The 24,691-nt window shown below is 41.3% G+C and overlaps 1 protein-coding gene across 1 annotated transcript in view; it reads right to left on the bottom strand.

The window, feature by feature from the left end:
• Positions 1–24,691, bottom strand: part of MAGI2 (membrane associated guanylate kinase, WW and PDZ domain containing 2) — a 1,493,747-nt gene that overhangs the window by 159,162 nt on the left and 1,309,894 nt on the right. Inside the window, exons 14-16 of the mRNA XM_040260742.1 lie at positions 21,666–21,757; positions 13,755–13,947; positions 6,322–6,582 (exon numbers count right to left, since the gene is read on the bottom strand). Coding sequence (XP_040116676.1) covers positions 6,322–6,582; positions 13,755–13,947; positions 21,666–21,757 — 546 coding nt within the window. The remainder of the gene's footprint in view (positions 1–6,321; positions 6,583–13,754; positions 13,948–21,665; positions 21,758–24,691) is intronic.

Genomic DNA, 24,691 nt, shown 5'->3' with positions numbered 1-24,691 from the left:
TCCAAAATCACTGCAGATGGTGACTGCAGCCATGAAATTAAAAGATGCTTACTCCTTGGAAGAAAAGTTATGACCAACCTAGAGAGCATATTGAAAAGAAGAGACATTACTTTGCCAACAAAGTTCCATCTAGTCAAGGCTATGGTTTTTCCTGTGGTCATGTATGGATGTGAGAGTTGGACTGTGAAGAAAGCTGAACGCTGAAGAACTGATGCTTTTGAACTGTGGTGTTGGAGAAGACTCTTGAGAGTCCCTTGGACTGCAAGGAGATCCAACCAGTCCATTCTAAAGGAGATCAGCCCTGGGTGTCCTTTGGAAGGAATGATGCTAAAGCTGAAACTCCAATACTTTGGCCACCTCCTGCGAATAGTTGACTCATTGGAAAAGACTGTGATGCTGGGAGGGATTGGGGGCAGGAGGAGAAGGGGACGACAGAGGATGAGATGGCTGGATGGCATCACCGACTTGATGGACGTGAGTTTGAGTGAACTCCGGGAGATGGTGATGGACAGGGAGGCCTGGCGTGCTGCAGTTCATGGGGTCGCAAAGAGTCGGACATGACTGAGTGACTGAACTGAACTGAACTGAAGAACTCTGAAAGGGAACTTGCTTTTGCAAACCAATGACAGAGAAACCAACAAGATTCACTTTCTAATTCCACTGCATGGGTATAACTTCAGAAACCTTCCGGCAACGACTTCTGGGGTATTGTTGATTTAGAAAAGGCCAGGGTCCCAGCAGTAGTACAAGTAGCACCAATTGCCTCTGTTTTTAAGGTGATCACTGAACAAACCTCAGTATAGAGTTTGGAAGAAAACACACTGCTATAACCCAAAGCAATAAAATGTAAGATGGGCCGCTCACTGATTGTTGATGTTTGTGTGTCCGTGCTAAGTCACTTTAGTCGTGTCTGACTCTTTGTGACCTTGTGGACTGTAGCCCACCAGACTCCGCTGTTCATGGGATTCTCCAGGCAAGACTCCTGGAGTGGGTTGCCTGGCCTCTTCCAGGGGATCTTTCTGACCCAGGGATTGAAACGGCGTCCCTTACGTCTGCTGTATTGGCAGGAGGATTCTTTACCACAATGCCACCAGGAAAGCCCCTCAAAGGCTTCACTTTAGGGCAGACCTTTGTGACTATGGGACATTAAAACGAGTGTTCCACTGAAGGTTCCAGGTATGCCGAGAGCACCGGCTTCCCGAGGATGGCCGGCTGAGGCGAGGGGCAAAGCCCCGTGGCGTGGCTGTCTTTTGCCGCCATCAGCCTCATTCATTTTACCTCAGTGCAATATACAAATGATATAGTTTTATAAGTGAAAGAAGGAGGGAAATCTTGCCTTAAAATGCCTTAAAAGGGGAGCTAGTTACATATGTTTCAGAGCTTAATGTTTAAGGTATGTTTCAGATCATTTCCTGACAAAGGATAAGATGAACAAAAGAAATGAAAGTGTGAGGAGCACTCTAGAAATATAACAAAAATGAAAGTAACAGAAGTTTAAAGTGATAACTTAAGGCAATGAAAAATATAAGCCAGGCCTCAAACTTATCCAAGGCTTTTCACACACAGACAAACCTAACCAAATACCTTATTTCCATGATGATTCATGGCCTAATATAATTTAGAGCTGAAAGAGGCTATTAAGACCACTTTTCCTGATCACATACACAAGGAATGGGCACAGGAAAACCAACTGACTCACTCAAGGGACACAATAGTCAGTGGATGAGCTGGAGAGAGGCTCGGACTTGTTGTCCAATGCACTTTTCATTTACTTTGAATCTCTGTGTGTTAGGGCAAAACTACAGATGTCTTGGTTTTAGGTTTTAATTTGTACCTCTCCTAAACTCAAATGACTATTCAATGGCTGCATGGTTGGTGGGATGAGTTTAGGTGGAAAAAAAATTTCTTTACTGATTGTTCAGTTTTATTTCATCCTTTTTGGTAAATTACACTTAAAATGTCACAAAAGAGCCACTGGATAAGCTTCTGAATCTCTAGAATAACTTTTCAACCAGGGCCTATGGATATCATTAAGAACTTTGCGAGTCATCATGGCATTTTACCAAAGGTAAAACTAACTTTTCCCTAGAATATCAGATTGCAGTGGGCATTAGGGAAAGTCAACAATGACCTAGTCTGTACTCCCCACCTGTGCCAGAGAAAGTTCACGTGAGGGAAAAAAGCTTTTCCACTCTTGCCCAGAGCTGAAAGATGAAGAGCCAGCACTGTGCTGACCAGTGAGGCATTTCCAGAAAAGAAACGGAAGCCAGTTGATGACACTGGGACAGTGTGAATAAGGGAAAGAAAGGCTGAAGTGTTTGCGCTTCTACTGCTGCTGCCTGGGTTGGGTTACGGTTACTGTCCTGAGCATGCTCGACCTTCAGTTTGTTTGCACCTAGGTTTATGAATTCCCTCAACAGGCTGCCGGCCACCACCACCGAAGTCTGAGCTGCCCAGGCACGTTGACTCCATACATTTCAAGATAACCTTCCTCATAGGTTTTATAAGAGCAGGACACTAAACACCACTTTATTTCATCAGTTGTGTCAAAGCCCTTCTTAGGAACTGCTGGTGAGAAAACAGGTTTTGAGGTCAGAGCAGGAAGCATCTGTGGTGACAGGTTATAGCTCTGTAATAAAACCAGGATGTCAGACTCAGACCTTTCACTAGGGAGGCCCAAAGACTGACCCGTCAACCCCACTGCACGTGGCCACAGGGGCATTTTTATAGAGCAGGCATGTAATCCACTCTGAGTCAGAAGCCTACCTGAGCCTTCTTTATCCTGGGTACAAAACCTCAGCAAGCATAACAGGAGAGTCAGTCATGGGCAGCAAATGCCTTGAACTTTCCAAATATACCAACATTTCCAGTTCTAGAGAAACTTCTAACATTACTTCCAACTTTCAATGTTTATCAATAACATGGCCATGAACAGCTTTCTATATAATTTTTTTTTAATCCTTTCAAACACTTTTAAGTGCAAATGTCTGTTACAGCTCACTGTTACCCTAGGTTCTGGTTTGCAAACCACTTTGTTTTCCCTTGAGTTCAATTTTAAGGTCTGAAAAACAAAAAACAGTATTTTGGATAATGGGACAAAAATGTTCAGGAACCTTGCCAGTTTTCAAAGTACCCAATTGGTTAAACATCTGGCCTCCCTAACAAAGTTGTCACCTGGGCTGAAGAAGCTGGGGAAGGGAATGCCTTCTTTGTCTGGAGGGCAGGGAAGCTTACACAGGGTCTCCATATCTCTGCTCTTCTCTGATAGTCAATAAGACGTCAGGTTTGCAGTATATTCTAAAAGGTACAGCCTTGAGTCTGGATTCTGACGTCTGCCATGCCTCTTCTAGTCCATTGGTTAGTGAACTCTGGGGAGACTTCCTGCCTGAAGCCTCAGCAAGGTCTGCTGGTCTGCTGTGGCCATCGACACTGCTGTTCTTACCGCCCTTACTGCTGGCCCAGGGGATCAGAAAGACTCTGCACCCAGAAGGTCAGCACAGGAGAGGGGGTGCTGGCCCGCAGAGATGCTCATCTGTGGCTCAGATTTAGCTGCTTTGGGAGAGTGGGGGCCACGGACAAATGGCAGGCTGAACTGACAGCCAGTGTGAACTCTGTACTGTGAGCAGAGTGAGCCGATTGCAGTGATGATTCTTAGCAGGCAAGGTGGTCAAGGCAGCAACAAGGGCATACTTAGTGCTTACTGTGGGCCAGAGTTTTTCTAAGCACATATATGTACTAATTCCCTCAACCCTCATAGCAACCTGATGACACAGGTATTAGAATTACTTTCTCTTTTCATTCAAGGAAACTATAAAGTCCAAAAAGGTTGTAAAATTTTTTCAAGGTCACACAGCTAGTAAGTGACAAGCCAGGTTTCAGATGCAGGCAGTATGATTATAGCCATGCCACTTCCTCGCCTAAACGTGATGGTACACCTATCAAAGGCATAAATAACAGCGCTTGTCTGTAGGGAAAGCGTTTCAGTAGCCTTAAAAATAAACTACAAATGTGTTCAAGATCTTGTGCTCAGATAAGAAACTAAGAGAAACATGACACAGCCCCGGGAATGACTGTGACTCCTGATAGTATCAGATTCTCCCAGTCTCCCAGAGCCCAGGAAACCTTGATCTTCTGATGGTGGCTGTGTGGCACAAGAAGGAGGTGCTTAGCCTTTCTCTGCAAAATTGGAGCTGAAAATTATTATGAAAGTAAGTATAAAACAGTATTAGGTCTAGGAACCTTTTAGCTGCATGTTGCAAATTACAGGCTGTAAATACTATGTGCTATCAGTGTAATTGCTACTCTTCGCATGGAACGTAGGGACAGTGTGTGTTTCAATTTTCTTAAATTGAAAAGAAATAAATATGTGAAAAAAGAAGAAGCTAAGAAGTATCATGAACGCTAGAATCTATTTCCACTCTCCAGGGTGATATAAAATAATACCATTTCAAAAAGGGGTAGAATTACTCTTTTGAGGTCAGTCTAATGTCACTTGGCAGAAAGAAAAATCCACATTTAATTGTAAGCACTGGTACCTGGCGTTCTCCAAATCTGTCCATGCATAGATCTTCTCTGCAAGAAAAAAATCATCTGTGGCTTCTTTACGTAATAAGTGCATGTGTGTACGTACACACATCCTCCTATACATTTAGCAATTATGCTGTTACACTTCAAATAAAAATGAGATCTTCCGTACATACTTAACACTCTCACTGTGGCAGTATACTTTGTTCTATTGCAGTCCTTTAGGTATCCTGTCCTGACAAACAATTTGAATGACTGGAATAGCTACAAAAGCTCTCTGAATGTTTTTCCCAAGTGTAAATTATAGGAAAATTATTTATATAATTCATGAAATTCTTTACTCTTGTGTCCTTTTAATCTTGGTGAATCCACCACACTGACAGAATCCTGCTTTTACTCTACGCTTAAAGACTGGATTTATTTCTTTGGCTTATCACGAAGAAAAAGATAAGTGAAACTGTACTTTCAGATGTATGCAATTTAGGTTCCATACATATTCAACGAGGTTTAATGCTTCTATAGTTTCCACTCTTGAACTTGTCAAAGCTAAAGCTAAACAGGGCAATTCTCTGGCATTTAGTCCCGGCAGTATTTTGCTAACATTCACTTTATCATAAAAAGTTCGTATTCATGCTCAACAATTTGATTTCTTGAGCATTGTTTGACATCTGCACCCCTTGCCATGTGCTGGGAACAACCACAATTCATACAAAATTTAGGATCACAACATGACTCAATTATTGTTTTTTTTCCCTCTTATTGCTCTCTATTATGGTGTTTCTATTCACACCATTTTGGGCTAAATCACTTCAACATAAAAATTGAACAAGTTTTCCTATCACTTCCGTCCTATTGCTTGCTGGCTGACAAGCAACTTTTGAAATAGTGTGGCTGAAAGGAAAACCACTGCAGAAGCTGAGAATCTGCAAAGATGCTTGATCAGAAGAAAAAGATAACCTCTGGCTGTCACCTGTTGTACAGACTCTTGGAACCAGAGATTTGGAGGAACCTCTGAAGGTGAAATCATCCACTTCCCCCATTCCACAACTTCTACCCTAAGGGAAGGCACTAGAATCTCTGGACCTCCAGGGCTGTCTTATTAAGTTATTTACTTATTGTAAAATTTATTTCTTTATTTTTTTACTAAAATATAGTTGACCTACAATAATACATTAGTTCCAGGTGCACAGCACAGTGATTTGATGTTTTATCCATTACAGAATATCAGCACGATCCACAGGCCTCCTCACTGTGTCTCACACTTCCACTCCAGCTCTCTTTCCTCTGATTTTATTTTTAACAAGTAGCTGGATTCATCTTTTAAAAATATTAAGTTAGATATCTGTCTACCATTTAAAACCTTCCAATGGCTCCCAAGGATTTAATCTATAATCTATACTCCTTCCCAAGGGTGTGTGAGGCCCTGCATGGCCTAGCTCCTGCCAAGTTCTATGTCTTGGTCTCATTCTATGGAACAGGAATGCCCCTTTCCTCACATCAAGACTCCTACATCACATTGCTTTATTTTCTTCCCAGTATAAAATGAATTAAGAGCTTTCATGGGGGTTGTGGGTTTGGGGGGACATCAGTGGTAGTCTTGCATTCTTTCTAAGCCAAAGTCAGCAGTTTGACTGGTCAAGCGTTAAAGATACCTTAGTTGTGACCATAGCCTGTGACCTTCAGGCTCCACATTTATTTATGAACACAATAGTTCTCTGGTCTGCTTGTCTGGGATCCCCACCACCAGACAATGAAAAGATGACCTCTTATTCAAAAGCAGGCAGAGCAGTCACTTACTTATAGTGGATCCAGACTCTGGCCTGTTCAGGGAGCTGATGATGACAAAGCCGAAACCCTCATTCTCTTTGCGGTGAATGACCACGTCACTGGTCTGCAGGCTGTGGGAGGCGAAGCCTTCGGGAGGAGAGGCGTTGCTGGTGGGGACGGCATGGTTACTGTTGCTGTAGGTGTTGGTGTAGGTTGCGTAGTCACTGCGAGGAGAACTGTGGTGGGTCGACACGGAGCCTGGACTCCTCCCATTCTCTGGGCAGGGCTCCCCTGGAACACACATCATACACAGGTACCTGGTTATTTAGCCAGAGTCTGAATGAACGAGCATCTCCTGTGCCCTGGGCACTGTTCCAGACGCCTACATTGTTATGAGACTGGTTGACTGGCTTCTAGTCTCCCAGTCTCTGGATGTGATGAGTATTAAAAGGCTATGAAATGGTTAAGGAGGCCCCTAGGTCTTGTCCCCTTCCACCCTTCTCAGCAAATGCAAGTAAAACCCCTCCTCAAGTCCCCCCCGTGCTGTTACTTGTTTATAAATTCTCCTTGGTAAAAGTACAACTCCCTTAGACAACACCTAGTTTGAAATATAGGGCTTCTTAGTTTCATGATAATAATTGATCTTAAGACAGATCATAAAAGGCCATCAAACAGGTAGACAGAATCCTAAACTGTACTACACATAAAACTTACTTAAAGAACTAGTACAAAATATGCATCTTCAAAGTCCACCCAAGAAGTTTTTTCAGTAGATAAATGAACAACTGAGCCCAGGAATTTAGATGAGGTTTCAAGGCCACACTTTGAGAAATGCTGATTGTAGCTGGGGCTAACAGGGGATGTCCATGTAAGAGACCTATTGCAATTTTACTAAACAGCCATGGTTTTATTTAATATTGTGAGACCCTGTTAGCCTTGAAGTGTTAATTCACTTTGTATAGGTGGGAAACACTTACCTTGCTCACTCTAGGATCGAATCTAACAATGATATCAGGCTAAGGAATGATGAACTTTGAATCTCTAAGGGAGGTGTTAGAAGCCTTGTTCATTTACATTCTGTATTATTACAAAATATAGTTTATATCAACCAGATAAACCAAGCCAATACTTCCATGAGAAAGTAAGTATATTTTCAGGGGGAAATGACAGAAAGTTGGCAGCCAAGAGAAGCTAGGTTTTAAATTGAAAGTTGATCTATCATCCAAGAAAGAATTTTGTTATTTTACAATAATACTTAGGTTCTGGTATTCTGATTAAAAAAAAACTTAAGCAGGCATGTAGAATGTTGTAATTAGAAAAATGACCATTTCATCTCCATCTTACTATTTGATTCAGTTTAGTCACTTGGTTGTATTTGACTCTTTGTGACCCTATGGACTGCAGCATGCCAGGCCTTCCTGTCCATCTGTACTCAAAAGATATTTATGGAATAGAGGGACATTAAGATTGAAAGTAATGATGAAAATAATGATAATTAATGATTCCTTTTTGGGTCTTTAGATATGGTTTCCTATTTAGCATACTGGAAGTTGTCTCATATGGCAAGTTAAAAATAATTAGCCAAAGATCCAATGAGCGCTTCTTACTTTAGCTGCAATTACATTCTGAAATGAAAAATCATTTCATTTCAAAAATCAAAGTCAGTTCAAAAATCAGGGAACAAGAGCACTGACTATAAGAGATGTTTTGTTACACTGAAACCTACAGAAAATGGAACAGCATTTACTAAAATACTTAGTTTTACAAATGATCTTTACAAAACTGTTTTCATTTCTCATCTGTAAGTACAAAATGAAGAAGATCCAGGCTGCTGCTTATTAACACTTGATAAATTTGAATTTTCTGTGATATTTACTCAATCAGGTTTTAATAAAATAAAGCAAATAGATGCCATTCATTTGTAAGAAATGTACTGAAGTGATAAAAGAAAAACAACAAAAAATGTCAATGTCAAAGCTTTTTCTTCTTTTCTACCAGAATTTCAAACTGCCTGTAAAATGAACCCTCTCCACTAGAAAACATCATCCAAAGACAAGCTGTTATTGTCTTGGTGAAGCATACATGTCCTTTATCAGTCCTTGCACAAGTTGGAAATAAAGTGATTAGAGATAGTCAGGAAGAAAAACAAACAATTATTATGCTGCAACATTAAATTGAAAAGCTCCCCGAGTTACTTGACCAAATCAGTAACTAAATGTCATAGGCAGTGACAAGAAAGATCTAATTTTCTGGCCGTCATGTTTTAGGGGGTTGAGAGCTGCAGTCGTCGGTACAGCAGCAACAAAGAAAAATTATCTGTCTTTGCAGTAAATGACTCACAGTGACTGCCACTGGTTCTAAAGGGAGAAAGAAAGACAATCATTGTCTAAGTCAATGCAAGTGGTCCCTGGGTGAGTGAAGGAGTCAAATACATTAACAGAATACATTTCTATTGCTTCTGGATGTCTCTTTCATCCTCTCCAACAATGTTCTTTATCTTTAACACCACGAGCACATTTAAAACCAGGGAGTTAAGACGACTTCCAATGACTGGCTTTGAGGAATAAAACTGATTCTATCCCATTTTTCTACCTGGCTGTCTCTAGACCCAAATGAGCCTGTCTTCTTTTTAACAACACTTCCTGGTATGGAGCATGAATAACATTGTTTTAGAATAATTTAGTAAAATGTCAGAAAGTGACTGAATACCATGTGCATTAAAAAAAAAAAACAAAACTAATTTCCAGGATCCCTGACTCATCCTCTGGCTTACAGCCAAATGAGTATACAAAATTCAGTCACTTAATAGCTACTCAAATCAAATAATTAATTTTGAGGTTTAGCTTCTGTTTGTCCTCACCAGTCATACTGGAAATCATCACTGTGCTTACTGGGAGAGAGAGTCTGTTTGGGAAGGCAGGTGTCATTGATAATGTCCTCCAGGTTGAGGTAGTTTTGACAAGAACAGTCAAGTGCTGGCTAGGAGCTGCTCCTGGTCTGCAGACCTATTAATGATTCCTGCACAGTGCTGGCCTAGAGTTCATTAAATGATTATTAAAATTAATTGGCAATATTTTTAAATAGGGAGATTTTACAGAAAGCTGGATTTCTAGTTTCTCTTGAAATATTCGTCTCCTCTGTCCATGGGATTCTCCAGGCAAGAATACTGGAGTGGGTTGCCATGCCCTCCTCCAGGGGATCTTCTAGATCCAGGGATCAAACCCACGTCTCTTTACGTCTCCTGCATTGGCAAGTGGGTTTTTACCACTAGCACCACCTGGGAAGCTTCCAATAATCAAGCTGGGCAATTGCTACCCCCTTGACTATGAAATGTGCAAGGCCCCACAGTCTCAACTACTCCCCAGTGTCTCCTATACATTCCTGATTTACTCATTTACCTGTGGAGTGAGGAGCATGCAGGGCCAAAGGGACTTGTTCAACCAGAGTCCTTGTTTCCCTTCAAGATCACCCGCTGGGTATCAGAACTCTCAGACTCTGTAACCAAGCAGCCCCTGCCTGCTTTCAGGGTGTGCCTGGGTCTCTTCTCAGGACTGTCCCCGGAAGTATGACAGCCCTGCAGATGTGTGTCTTAAAGCATGGCTGAGGCAATGGGGTCTGTGCATGGTAGAGCTTAGATATGTGCACTAGAGTGTCCACAGGCATAGTGCATCCCTGTGGTGCCCTCCCCATGTCAGGGGCTGGCCCACCCACAGGCATTTGATTTTATGTACTTCTGCTTTATGCTCAACAGGGCAGACAACTTATTTAAATGCTTATAGACAAAGGATAAGGGACTGAATTTAGAACTGACAAAAAGTATAAAAGTCAGGAGCAGGAAATTCACCCTAATCACTGACTAAACTTTTCACCCAGTTGTAAAGAAAACTTTTCCCTTTCTCAGCATCGGACCAAGAATCATACTTTCCCTTGAAAGTGAAAGTCGCTCAGTCGTGTCCAGCTCTTTGCGACCCCATGGCCTATACAGGCCATGACAGGCCATGGAATTCTCTAGGTCAGGATTCTGGAGTGGGTAGCCCTTCCCTTCTCCAGGTGATCTTCCCAACCCAGGGATCGAACCCAGGTCTCCCACATTGCAGGTGGATTCTTTACCAGCTGAGCCACAAGGGAAGCCTATACTTTCCCTTAGGTGTTAGCGAGAAGATGCTGATAGATTTAAGATGGACTCTAACAAGTTCTGATCGAGTCATAAAACTTTCTTGTACATCAGCTCTAGATTTACACCTTATGAAACTCCTCAGAGACACTCTTCTCTCAGAGGAACAGTATGTATTCAAAATAATGTGTCACTAGGTCGAGCATCTCAAAGCTGAGACATATAAATATTTATACTTTTAGTGTAACAATTAAAGCCACGCTTCTACTATCCTTGGGGAAAAAGCAGCTAAACACTGGAGCTAGTGGCATGGATAAGACAAATCTCAAAACTGGTTTAAGGTGCAAGATCTGTGCTAAAATTATCTGATAAAATTGGATACACCATTGGATGTTTTCATCTTTTACTCCACAATTTCTCACTTTCGAGTATCTAGTTTGCCATTGTCTAATTGAAAATTTTGCCTTTCTATCTTTAGTGTGTTATGTATGTAACATACATAATGTATATGTTAACATTTGAAGCAGGTTTCTCTGTTATTTTCATTTTTGCCCAATGTAACTAACTGGTCTATATTTCTCATAATCAATGTTGGTTTTTTTTTTCCCTTCTTGAGCATCAGCTAGGAAACCACTGCCTAGGGTCCTCTGAGGTGAAGCAGGACATTTGAACAAGCTGAAGCAAGCATAAAGCTGAAGGGTATAATCTCTATGACCTTCCTTCTTTCAGCTCTTTTTCCATTACAGTGCTCCTTTATGCAAGAAGTGGGTGACATTGCTTGTCTTCTTGATCATCTTCTGTCTCTTCTTTATTTAATTGCTCATTTTGCCTCAGCTTTGAACCATCTCATCATAAGCCAGGTTTGTACTTCCACTGCCTTGGCTTAGGAAAGCATAATAATTTTAACCATGATAATAAGAACCCTAGAAATGACATCTCCATTCTCATATCCATTTGCAGCTATCTCTTCTCACTGTTGAAGAAATGGCAGCTATGAAGAAAGGCTGTCTTCCTGTGCATATTTAAAAAATCTGTCCCATCCTATTTCGAGGCACTGACTTTCCTATCAAAGTATCCTTTGCTGAACTTAATCATTTTTAATACTCATAAAGCTTTCAAGGAAGAGTGGGTTGAACTAACTTGGAAACTTTTCTGGTGTGAATGAGCAGTCTGCAGTAGAACGTTTTCAAAAATTAAATGCACTTGAAATGCACTTGAACGCCTACATGAGTAAAGTTGGTAAGAACTGCATCAAAGAGCATCTTCATGGAAGTCACACAATCCACAAACTGCAAGAATACATTTTTGCAGTATTTGGCATACACTCCAATAGCTTGGGTTGATTAGAACAAAATTTAATTTGCAATGATCAGCTGGTGGCAAGAAGAGCATGAAATTATGTTGGTGCACTGGTTTTTGCACCTTGCAGTATATTTCCTTGTAAATCAAGTATCTTCCTAATTTATCTTTGGGTTACAGAACATATAACACAGCAAACATTTTATTAAAAATCATTCTGGAGGGTGAGAGAGAGTTAAATGTTAACCAAGCAAACACTGTCTTCCCTCCTGACACCTCTCCCAAGGATAAGGCATAATTCAAGGTGCTTTACTTCACTGGGTCAAGTGGTCTGCCATGAATTTCTGAAGACGAATGGCATCTCTTAGCAAAACCTCCATATGATACAAGATCTACAGCAGTCTTTATGGGTAGGGGATAACAGTACTTCTAACTTAGCCTTTTAAGTGATGGCTCTTGTTCTAAATCTACTTTCTAGAAGACTCAAAAAGGATTTTTAATTTGACTAGCAAACCTTATCTTCTTGAGTGGTTTAGAGCCTGTAATTAGCTGGTGGCCTTTTATAAAATTCAAACGTGTGATGATAATAGCACATGTAGAAGAGTCCTTATGTTTGGGAGTGACATTTGCTAAAGGTTGGTCTAATGTCTTTGAATTCACTGGACATGGGGTTGGTTGTAGAGTGTGGAAGGGAACTGGAAATGTTATAAAGAAAGAAGCCCTGGCTGGAGAGAAGGGTCTCTGCATGATCACTGACTCACTGCAGACCACAGGGTGATCTACTGAACCCCTGGGCCTTGATTTGTCATCTGTTACATGAGGGGTTTCACATTGCTCTTTCTAAGGTCCCTCCTGATTCTAGCATTGATCATTCTGTACGAGGAGCAGTAGGTAGCTAAGCAAAGAGGCCAGCAGACTCATGGGGCAGGTGACGACAGAACATCTTTGGCGCTGTCACTTCTATAGTTCACAGAGAAAAACGCTTGTGGTTTGGAACTATATTCCCACTGTTACTGAGTGCTCAGATGATAAAAAAAAAAAAAAGTATAATGCTTGCAATGAACATAATTCTTATAAATATAAATCTTTTTTGGGGGGAGTTGAGACATGATAAAGAGAGATAAACTGAATCATTATAATATGATAAGAGGGCTGATTTTAAAGTATGTCTTTGTGGATTCTTTTATGAAGCTGAGAAAATGGTTGCAAAGGGAATAATTACTTTTAATTTCTGTGCTTCATAACTTTGGAGTTATATGAACTGTGTTTTCTCAGAGTGACATATAGCTGTATTTTTCTAAATCAGGGTGATCATTTTATTGTTACCTTTTATCAGGCTCTATAAAGGAAGCTAGTTTTCCATCCTAGTTGCCTGGGTTACACTGAGGTTTTTGGCTTGTAAACACAATGAAGAACATTTTCAAAATCTATATTTTTCACTACTATAATGTTCTTCTTAGAACTAGCACCTACTAAAAAGCAAAGAGCATACACATCTTAAATTAGCCCCAGGCTTTGCTAGGAATTTTTTAATGACTCTATGGAAAATGTCAGCCTCAAAGACTGCTTGCTGCTGCTGCTGCTGCTAAGTCGCTTCGGTTGTGTCCGACTCTGTGTGACCCCAGAGACGGCAGCCCACCAGGCTCCGCTGTCCCTGGGATTCTCCAGGCAAGAACACTGGAGTGCGTTGCCATTTCCTTCTCCAATGCATGAAAGTGAAAAGTGAAAGTGAAGTCGTTCAGTCGTGTCCGACTCAGCGACCCCATGGACTGTAGCCCACCAGGCTCCTCTGTTCATGGGATTTTCCAGGCAAGAGTCCTGGAGTGGGGTGCCATTGCCTTCTCTGCAAAGACTGCTTAGAAATGTATTATACTAGTGAGGTGAAAACGTGCACTTTCAACTTCATTGTTACATGTGGAATATCTAGGTTGGTCTTTTCCCTCATAATATGGAAATTGATTTAAAATGTTGTTTCCAGTGTCCTGACCACGATTCACAAAGCATTACATCACCTAACCCCCAACTCCTGCTACTGGTTCGAGCTACCTACCTCCACATAGCACCTTTCTTCTCACAGTGAGGTTGACCTGCCCATTCCGGGCTGCATGGTGCATAAGGTCAATGACATAGCGGTGGGTCTTTCCAGCCACTGGAATTCCATCCACATAGACAAGCTCATCTCCTGGGTGTAGGCGGCCATCTCTGTCAGCTGAGCCCATGGCGATGACGGCGCCAATCAAAATCTAGAGAAGCAGTGAGAAGAAAAGAACATTTATGTTTTCAACTTTCTTTTTCCTTCCTATGTATGTATGTATGTATGTATGTATGTATGTAGTATTTAGTGGAAGATTTTATACTCTCTACCCTCCATCCTAAAGGAGATCAGTCCTGGGTGTTCATTGGAAGGACTGATGCTGAAGCTGAAACTCCAATATGTTGGCCACCTCATGAGAAGAGTTGACTCAATGGAAAAGACTGATGCTGGGAGGGATTGGGGGCAGGAGGAGAAGGGGACGACAGAGGATGAGATGGCTGGATGGCATCACTGACTCGATGGACGTGAGTCTGAGTGAACTCCGGGAGTTGGTGATGGACAGGGAAGCCTGGCGTGCAGTAATTCATGGGGTCGCAAAGAGTTGGACATGACTGAGTGACTGAACTGAACTGAACTGAACCCACTGAGTATGTACTTGAAAAATGAAAAATGAGAGGCTGAAAGGATGCTCTTCTAACTCTTCCAGGTTGCTAACTCCTCTTAGAGAAGCAGATGTTTGAACTTGCTCTTCATGGCCATAAAGTCTGGGGGACCCTTGCTAACTGGCTCATAAGTTACCACCCTTAACTCCAAATGTCTGATGCTACTGGCACTGCACATGGGTTCTAAAACGAAACAAACTAGGGATGAAATCCTAGCTACAGTTATTTGTGTGGCCATGGGCAAGGCCTTTGCACCTCTGTAAGCCTCAGTTGCTTCACCTGCAAAATGGGGAAATAAAATAATAGGACCTACTCCTATTTATGGAACTGTTGGGAGATGTGAACTAAACAGCACATGGGAAGCATTTAACTTTGCTCAGGGCACATAGTGAGCTCTTGAAAAGTGTCAGGGGAAACTGACTGCTGTGTATTATTAAATTCAGATAAAGGTTCAAAATGCTCTTCATCTTTTTTTATTTTGCTTTGAAAAGCTGGAGGTAAGGAGAAAACAAAACAAAACAAAGCAGAATTCGTGGCTGACTTTCCCTGGACAGTTCATTTCAGTTCAGTTCATTTTAGTCGCTCAGTCAAGTCCGACTCTTTATAACCCCATAGACTGAAGCACGTCAGGTTTCCCCGTCCATCGCCAGCTCTTGGAGGTTACTCAAACTCACTTCCATCGAGTCAGTGACGCCATCCAACCATCTCATCCTCTATCGTCCCCTTCTCCTCTCACCTACAATCTTTCCCAGCATCAGGGTCTTTTCAAATGAATCAGTTTTTCGCACCAGGAGGCTAAAGTATTGGAGTTTCAGCTTCAACATCAGTCCTTCCAAAGAATATTCAGGACTGATTTCCTTTAGGATTGACTGGTTGGATCTCCTTGCAGTCCAAGGGACTCTCAAGAGTCTTCTTCAACACCACAGTTCAGAAGCATCAATTCTTCGGCGCTCAGCTTTCTTCACAGTCCAACTCTCACATCCATACATGACCACTGGAAAAACCATAGCCTTGACTAGACGGACCTTTGTTGGCAAAGTAATATCTCTGCTTTTGAATATGCTATCTAGGTTGGTCATAACTTTCCTTCCAAGGAGGAAGCACATTTTAATTTCATGGCTGCAATCACCATCTGCAGTGATTTTGGAGCCCCCCCCCGCCCAAAATAATGTCTCTCAGTTGAACAGCTTATCTACTTTAAAAACTCAGTCAAATCTTCTCCAGGGACTTCCATGGTGATTCAGTGGCTGAGACTCTGAGCTCCCAGTGCAGGGGGCCTGGATTCGATCCCTGGTCAGGGAACTAGATCCCACATGCTGCAAACAAGAGTTTATATGCTGCAATGCAGACTGAAGATCCTACATACTGAAATGCAAAAAAAAAAAAAAAAAAAAATCTCCTCCAGATTTTTGCTCTGTTTCTTTGAATATTTTCTAGGAGCACATCCCTACACAAAGGATGTCCCCAGTTCTGCCTGCCGCCTGCAATGCTCTGCTGTTTAATGACTATACCAGGAAGTTTGGAGGTATACATTCGGGAAACGTGTATACTGTCATAAATCCATGAACTGGGGATTGCAATGAAAGGCACAACAGGGTAAGTCTTCTTACTTCCCATTAGAAACACTCCAATTAGTGTCCATTAGCAAGGCTTTTTTTTTTTTTTTCCTGTCACAGAGGAACGACAATAGCACTAAGTATTTTAGTTTTGCCCTTAAATCTACAATTTTTCCAACTCATGGACAATAGAGTTCAAAGGACTAGATTTTCTTTTGCCAAGCGGCTTAGGCTCACAGCATCTGTAAGCAGTGGCTATCATTAGTCTGATACTATTACAGAGGCTATATTCTAGGTTGTATTTTAAGTCTTTATAAAATGATCCTTTGTTCACAGATTGATTTTTTCAGGTACTAATTTCTCTCAAATCTCAAATCTGTGGATTCCAGTTAATCTGCAGTTGGTCCATCGTGACCAGCAGGCTTACATGTCTTCAGGTCTGTCTTCCTACTTGGTCACACTGCTCAGTGTGGTCTGTCAACACAGCCACCAGATTTGAATGTCCAGGCCTTCTCAGTTAATATGCGAAATTATGGTCTAGAGAGTTTTCTTTTTCTCCTGAGGACTTCACATTCTTGGTTCACTGAATAGGAATGAAAATCCACCCTCTCCCCCCAACCCACGGCTATTTTTTCCCTATTCCCGGGGGATGGGAATAGGGAAGTGGGGAGTAGGTTTGTTCCCATGTTGAATATTGGTGCTCTGATGACTGATTCATTATTGCTGTCATGGGAATCCCATCTCTGGCCTTGGATTGACTGGGCTGTGCCCATTTGCTGTAGGCCAGCAGTCAGGCAGGCTTCTGATATTTTCCATTTTCCCTTATTATCATGCCAGCCTGAATTTATGAGTTTCTTTCTAAAGATGGTCCAATCTATTCTTCAAAAGATTCAACCCACTATGGAGCACTTCAAAGATTTAGTAAGTGCTTTGTGCAAACCAGTGAAAATGAATGTTTATGTTTTTCCACTGCCCTGTGAAGAGCTGCATTTGGCTGGGTTAGCCCAAAGAAAATGCTTCAACCTTTAACTTTCCCGTGTGCCTCAGTGGGAGAGCTTACAGCTAGGAATAGAGAAAAAATGGCTAGCGAAATTCTTAGCTTAATTACCACCATTCAGCTGTAACTTTGATTTTAACTCATGAAAAGGAGTAAAAAAAATAGGTTACAACTAAGAGCTAACATTGCAATTGGGCCCTCTACAAAAATAGCAAAAACAAAATTTCACATCGGAAAATTCTCATACCTCTCCCGCTGTGGGAAAACAGCAAAGAAATACTCTTGAAGTTATCTTCTGTATGACTAGTTTAATAGCATCCATTAAACAGAGAATCCCAGCAAAACATCTGTTTTTTCTATTTGCTTGCTGTGATATGAAGTACTCTCCTCACTAAGTAATTCATTTATCTAGCAAATATTCATGGAGTCTAGGGATGCTTCTAGGTGCTAGGAACTCTTCAGTGAACGATAAACAAAAATCCCCATCCTAAAGAGTCATTCCAGTAGTCAGACAGTAAAGAAACAAAAAAACTATGTTGTGTGTTAGTAGGCATGTTCTGTGGAAAAAAATACACCAAGGTAGGATTATGGGTGGGTGTCAACTTTGTAGCTGAGGTGGTGTTAGGGCAGATTAGAGCAGGACTCATTGAGAAGCTGACATCTGAACAAAGACTGAAGTTCACTGGACACACTTTTTTTTTAAACTTGAAGGTTTAATCGTCAATCTTCGGTTTGTTACACCAAATCTTACAAATTCACTTATAGTGTATTCAACATAATACTTCAACATAGCTTATTATATATATTGCATAATTATTATATGCATATATATTATTGTATAATTAGATTGTATAATCCATTCTAACTTGTTTCAAAAAAAAAAGTTGCTATGGTTAAGAAACAAGCTTGAGCTGAGCTGAGCATGGGGACTGGAGTGGCATTAGGGCTGCTCACCCATGAGTCATATACAGAAGCCACACTCGCTCCTTCCTTCAGGAGCTGCTGCCTTTGCTGGGAACAGGCTGACCACCTATACTGTCTTTGCTTCTGGCTCTCACTGCTGGTGTCCTTTAGCCTTTGGCCAATTTGCACCTTCGTGTCCTGTGTTTCACTGCTGACACAGAGCCAGCTCTGTGCATCTATTCAGGAAAGAAAATAACCCACTTTTTTTCCCCTTTAATTCAAATATGCTTTGTACACTTGACACATTTGAGTAGTTTATTTCCTATCTGCCACTGGAACTGCAGGGACTAGATAATCTATGATTCCTCTTGCACTGTAACTCATATTGACTTCCATAAATATATATATATATATATTCTTATGTTCATCTAAGTTCTTGAAAACATACGTCAGAATATCTGATGCTTTAAATCAGTAGTTCTCAAACTTTACCGTGCACATGAATCACACCGTGAGCTTGTTAGAATTCTGCACTTACCCTGACAGCCTGATTCTACGGGCCTGGAGTGGAACCTGAGATTCTGCATGCCTACCAAGCTCCCAAGAGGTGCTGGGTGCCTCTGGTCTCTAAATCTGACACACTCTGAGCAGTAAGGTTCTGAGTGTTCTCATTTGGTCTGGGGGCCACAGAGTGATACACTGGTCATGTTCTATGTTCACTGAAGGACCTTCCCTCTGGTGTCTGGCTTGAGCCTCCTGCCCTATCGCACTGGTCACTTTCCAGGTCTGCTGAGTGCATGGTCAGGGCTCCCTAACTAATATAGACTTATATTTTCCTTCTGGCCTTGGGGACCCCTGGCTCCACTGGTTAGTGAGCCTTCCCAGCAAACACTCCACTCCTCACCTCCCTCTGATCTCACTGGATCCTTCAACCTCTGAGGACACTTCAGCCCCACTCATGAGCTTTCTCATTGGTCTTGAGAGAGTTCTTTATCCTGCCTCTCTTGCTTTGGCCCTGAAGAAACACCTCTGCGGAAAAACAGATCAAGAAAGACTCTCTTCTTTCCCAACCTCCCCCCGCCCCCGCCCTGGCCCCCGCCCATTCTCCAAACAACTGATCTGGCCTTATCTTTTCAACTGTCTTCTCTAAAAAAGCAAAAGAAGCAAAACCTCAACAGGTCTACTTTGTCTTATAGGTTGTAAGGGCACAGAACAAAATGAAGTATTTGATATGAAATAATAGCAATTTACATTCAAGTGGCTGATATCCCCGTAAGCCAGGGAGAAAACTAACACACACACACACAAAGAGAACAAAAACTAAGAAACAAACAAAGCCCAAACCACCTTTGCAGTCCTTTGAATTAGGCTTTAATTCTTTCCCAATTCTACCTAATGTCAGTCTAAACCCAGCAAGTCTGATCTGCAGGAATTATAGCCCAGGGCAACTTGACAAGGTGGCAAGCAGATTTCAGGCTCTTGCTTTCTGAAACTCTTTCACAAGTTTGCACCGGACCCTCATGCCAAGGCCTACGTCTATCATCGGCTCTCTCTTTCCAGTCACAGTTTTTCTCCACCCAGGTCTTTCTCCACTGCAGTGTTTTCCAAGGCTTTTCATCTTGATGCCTTCCCATCTCTTTTTAGATCACAGCTGGAAATCTCATTTTCATTCCTTTGTGGCAATTTTTTCTTTCTTTCTATTTCTATTGTTATTTAACTGTGAAAAGTATTTCCTCTTGCAGGAAAAATGCCCATACACTTTGAGCTGGGGTCCTGCTGTTCATTATTTGCTGAAAGCCGTGCTGTTGTGTTTAATGTGCACCATGAGATGTCAATACCATTTCATCTACATGGAGGCAGAAACCCGTTTGATATAATTTATGAGACCTCCTGTGGTTCGGGACCAAGTCACCTCACACACCTCTCCCTTTGTAGCACAATAGCAACTAAATGAGGCTAGTGCATTTTGGTTGCATGTTATCTCTGGACTTACAGTGACGGAGAGCAGGAAGGAAAGGCACACGGGGGCTCTTTATGGTAGATTCACCTTTCCTGACATGGTCTTTCAGAGGTGCAACATTCTGGCCTTCAAGACATTACCTTCTGGCTTTGAATGCAACAGGGAGATTTAGGCTTCTACTTTATGGTTTAACTGTAACATTGTAACTTGCAGCCTGATTGTGTTTTAAATTATTCAAATGAAAGAATAAACCAGAGTAAATCCAAATAAATGCAATAAGGATGATCAGCAAAACTTGTAATCTGAGGAGGCTTATAAATACTGGATGCCTGCCCACTGGAGGGGAGAAAGGACAGGGAACACAAAGTTAATGTTCAAAAGGGTTGGGAACCTGATATCCTGTCTTCTCACCCAGTAGAAAGCTGTCCTGAGGCTGGATGGTGCATCCTGCACTCACACACCTGAGCTTCATTCTGAGCAATATGTGTTTCATTTGGGTAACAATTCCATCTCTTCTGTTGTTACTGCTTTTGTGCCAGGCTAAGTTCAACTAGGCCTTTCCCTTCTTAAACCAGCTGATGCTATGCCTTCCCTGTGACTTAGTCATGCAATCCCTTCTACCTCTCAAGAGGGGGAGATGTGTGAAGGGAATACGGTGCTGTGAAGATGGTGCTAGTTTACCCACAAAGCAGACAAGCATGAGCCTATAGGGGTAGGAGTGTCCAGCAAAGTAAGAAGTAAGACTTGTGTATCTCAAAGACTGTATTGAAGTAAGCATTATGAGAACCTGAATTTGTTACTTCCCCTTACATTTATTTTGCAGTTTAATCTTTTACTTGCATTTATATATAGGAAAGGACTTGATTGTATTTCGGAGTCTAAAGACCAATTATGAACCTTTTATGAACCTGACTCAGTCTTCTGTGTGTGTATTAGTTGTTTGGTCATGTCCGACTCTTTGCAACCCTGTGAACTGTAGCCCCCGAGGCTCCTCTGTCCATGGCATTCTCCAGGCAAGAATACTGGAGTGGGTAGGCATTCTCTTCTCCAAGGGATCTTCCCAATCCAGGGGCTGAAACCAGATCTCCTGCATTGCAAGCAGATTCTTTACCGTCTGAGTCACTAGGGAAGCCCAACTTAGTCATACGAGGTACTATTTAAGGTACATCCTTTGTATCATAAAACACAATGAGTGTTTTATGGCTGTTATTTCAATACATGTTCAGAAGTCTAGCTTTGTTGTTTTTCTGTATATTAATGAACACTGTTATTTTATGTTTTCACTCAGATGTATTTATACAGAATTTCTTCAGAGCCCTTTCCAAATCCCCAATATTGTGCCAACTGAAGCTGAGTTCATGAACATCCTCTAACTGTAATCACCTAATTCAAATCTGGTGAGACTCTGCAGTGTTGAATTTAACTTATGTTGATCCCCATGTTTTCTCTCCCCTGTAGTTCTGATTGAAAACATACACAGTTCTGTGGTTCTGAGTCATCTCCTCATGTATATCTTCTGTCATATTGCATGTTTATCTGTGAGCTGCTGCCCAAAGAGACTGGGGGTCCAATACAATTAAATAACTGAAATACTCAAGAGGAATCCAATCCATTCTAAGAAAGAGTAATGTCTCTCTCTTAATGAAATGTGCATTGATGTATGATGATATACTGGGATGGAAACACTGGCAAGTTTTGGGAACTTAAATAGCAAGAAACACAAACCTCAGAAATTTTTATGTGAGTCCTAAACGACTTTCTTTTTCGTATCACACTGAATGATATTTCATCTCAGCCATACATATACAATATAACCCAAAGTGTAGAAATAAAGATAATTCAACTCACAGGCTGTCCAGGCTCATCTCCCCCGAGGATTCTGAAGCCAAATCCAGACTCCATCCTGCGAAGGTGAACATCCAGCTCCTTATAATCTGGACCTGGTATAAAGGAGATCCCATTGAGTAATGAATCCTGCCTTTTCCCCACCCCCTGAGGAACTAGACACACCAATGATAAATTAATTTTGTGGATGTGATTAATGAGAGTGCTGTTAAGAGTCAGTGACGAGCATAGAAATAATAAAAAAATATATATATATGGAGACAAAAAAGTACGCATTCCAAAATTAGGTAGTCTCTGGATTAACAGTGACCAGCCAAGGACATCACTAGCGCATTGCCATAGGCAGAAAGAGCACATACATTTTCTGAGTCGGAAAAAAAAAAAATCAATGCCTCTGTAATTCTTTATTTTCCTGAAATCATTGAGATTGCCCTCGAAAATTGGCTCCCAGTTTGGGGATGTTACTCTGACTAGGATGATTGTTTTAGAAGTATGAGAGAACAGATGGAGACACCCTGGAACTACCTGGTAAAGGATAGTCTAGTAATTTACTAATAGCTGTTTATGATTTGATGTGTTCCATTGAGTGTGTGTGTGCACGCGCACGCGCGTGCACTTGCATGCTGGGGGGTATAAACTTACACCTAATAGAAGTTGTTTCTTTTAAAATTGTTAAAGTTAGAAAACATAAAATTGAAACTGTTCTCTATTGAGGTTTGAGTGAAGTTTTAATTTCCTGAAAAGCTCCTTTAGGTTTCTTATAACTTATTACTAGAAATTTATGAGAGTTTAAGTGAACTCTTATCCCTTAAACAATTTAAAATGTGGAAGCCACTAGTAGATTGACTGCTGACTTCATAAACACATTCAAAATAAAGTTGATGAGGGATACTTTTCTGTAGTTAGCCGAAAGAATGGAAATGTACTTTAAAAAAAAGCTGAGAAATTCCTCTGAATGTCATTTTCAATTCTAGAATAAATAAGCTAAAACCATAAGAAATCTTTTGACTTTTAAAGGAGCATATGATTTAAATAGGATTTAACCTTCTCCCTTGCCCCTGGCCCTTTGAATCTTCTTCAGGGGCAAATGTCTCAATTACGACTGGGTTGTACACACTTTCAAAATCACTGTTAGGATGTTAATCAATAATCAGCAACTTTGGGGAATACTTATTAATGCCATCCTTTGCTTAAGAAGTATTTGTGGTCTCTGGGCCTTAATGGTTTAAAGGAGGTATTAAAACTGACAGAAGCAATTATTCAGTTAAATGTTAAATTCTTATTATTTAATCAGGATGGTTTTGGAAATTGGGATGGGACTTAAGATGAGACTCCTCGTGGGACAGGAAGCTATGTCTCAGTCATTTGGATGGACGGTAATAGTCATAGTTGGTGATGGCCTGGTAAATCTTTTCTAGAGTGTATAGTAAGTGAAGCTGAAGTAAGACAGGAAACAAAGTACAATGATATGGGGCTTGCCTTTGTGCCTCCCACCTGGCTGTGATTTCCCAGTGATACGAGGAAGGCAAGTCACTCACTTCTGAAATTTAGGCATATGCGTGTGTCTAGTGCTCTCAAGGGGAAAGAAAAGCTGAATCAGGCACCTATGTACATATGTATATATCATCCAAGACTATGACCTTCACGTCCTTTTATGGACAGATGCATGTAGAACCAAAGGCTTTCCCAGTCAACGATGAATATAAAACTCAAGAGTTATAACCAACTACATTTCCACATCCATTAGTCATCCTTTATGAACTGTATAATCATTCATATTTTAAAGATAAGACAACTTAGCAGAATTCAGTTCCTATTAAACAGTTAATTAGACTCATGTGGTAAAAGGAAAACGAAACCTTTGCCCTATACCCTACGAGTCTCAGCTGACTTTTGAGCTCAGTTTATCCTGAGATCTAGAACATCATATATGAAATCACACATTGGGGAGTGTGCTAAAACTTCAGGACTCTGGAGCAGGTGGAGCAGCCCTGCAAAACCATAGCAGGTAGCTATACTCTTCCCAAGGGAGGCAGAAGGGCAAAGGGAGATGACAGATGATGCCCAATCACTGTCCAAACCTCTAAATTTTGGTTACGGTATGACTGGTCACATCAATCTCTTCCCTAGGTTACTTTAGGCTTAGTGGACTCTAGACCATATATACATATATACAAATTACAAAGAGAGCATGATATACTTTTGTCACTTAAAACAACAGGGCTAGCATATGTTTAACCAGAACCTGCCATCTAATTGTAGATATTCTCATTTTTGCATCGCTGCTGAGTATGGTGAGAAATTGTTCCTCCAGTGGCTTCAGCACCAATCCATATTGCATGAGGAGCTCTAAAAGGAGTTTACTGTGTAATCCATTTTATTTGCTAAGTGTAACTTCCCCCCAAGGAAATGCTGAAATTGTAACAGTCCCAGTAATGGAATTTTGAGATGTGCCAATGTACATGGGAGTTGCCTTGTGTCAGAGAATCCTGTGATTCCTGGGGGAATTGGAAAGCTTTTCCTTAATGAATGATTCAGGACTCTTTTTTAATTAGGAGAAAAATACAGATGTTTGCTAGTTTTATTTAACTCTGAAGAAGTAAGCAGAGCACATATTTTCTTTCCCCTGTTCTTTGTGTGCACTTTGGTGACATTGCGATCCTTGGACTATTGCTCTGACTGCTCTGATTTCAAACATGGGGCAAAACACGCCAACCATGTCATCTTCACCTTCCATTCTTCCAGGCCGAGATGGCTAGTTTCATGGTACACGTACGCATAGAGAGAGGCAAAGAGAGACCCATTAAAGAAGTCTGCCACAGATGTGATTTATTTTTTATTTTTTTGTTAATTTTGGAACACAGACTCAGAGGCTGCAGGGCATGGAAACCTAAGAGAAATAGTCAACTGGATAAAAAAGTTTAAATGATAGATTGTGCCTTAGGGCAGTAGTATTGCGCGCGCGCGCGTGCGTGCGCGCGCGTGTGTGTGTGTGTGTGTGTGTGTGTGTGTGTGTGTGTGTGTGTGTG

Source organism: Oryx dammah, unplaced genomic scaffold (genome assembly GCF_014754425.2).
Source record: "Oryx dammah isolate SB20612 unplaced genomic scaffold, SCBI_Odam_1.1 HiC_scaffold_18, whole genome shotgun sequence".
Classification (NCBI taxonomy): Eukaryota; Metazoa; Chordata; class Mammalia; order Artiodactyla; family Bovidae; genus Oryx; species Oryx dammah.
This window is presented reverse-complemented; position numbering and strand designations above follow the sequence as displayed.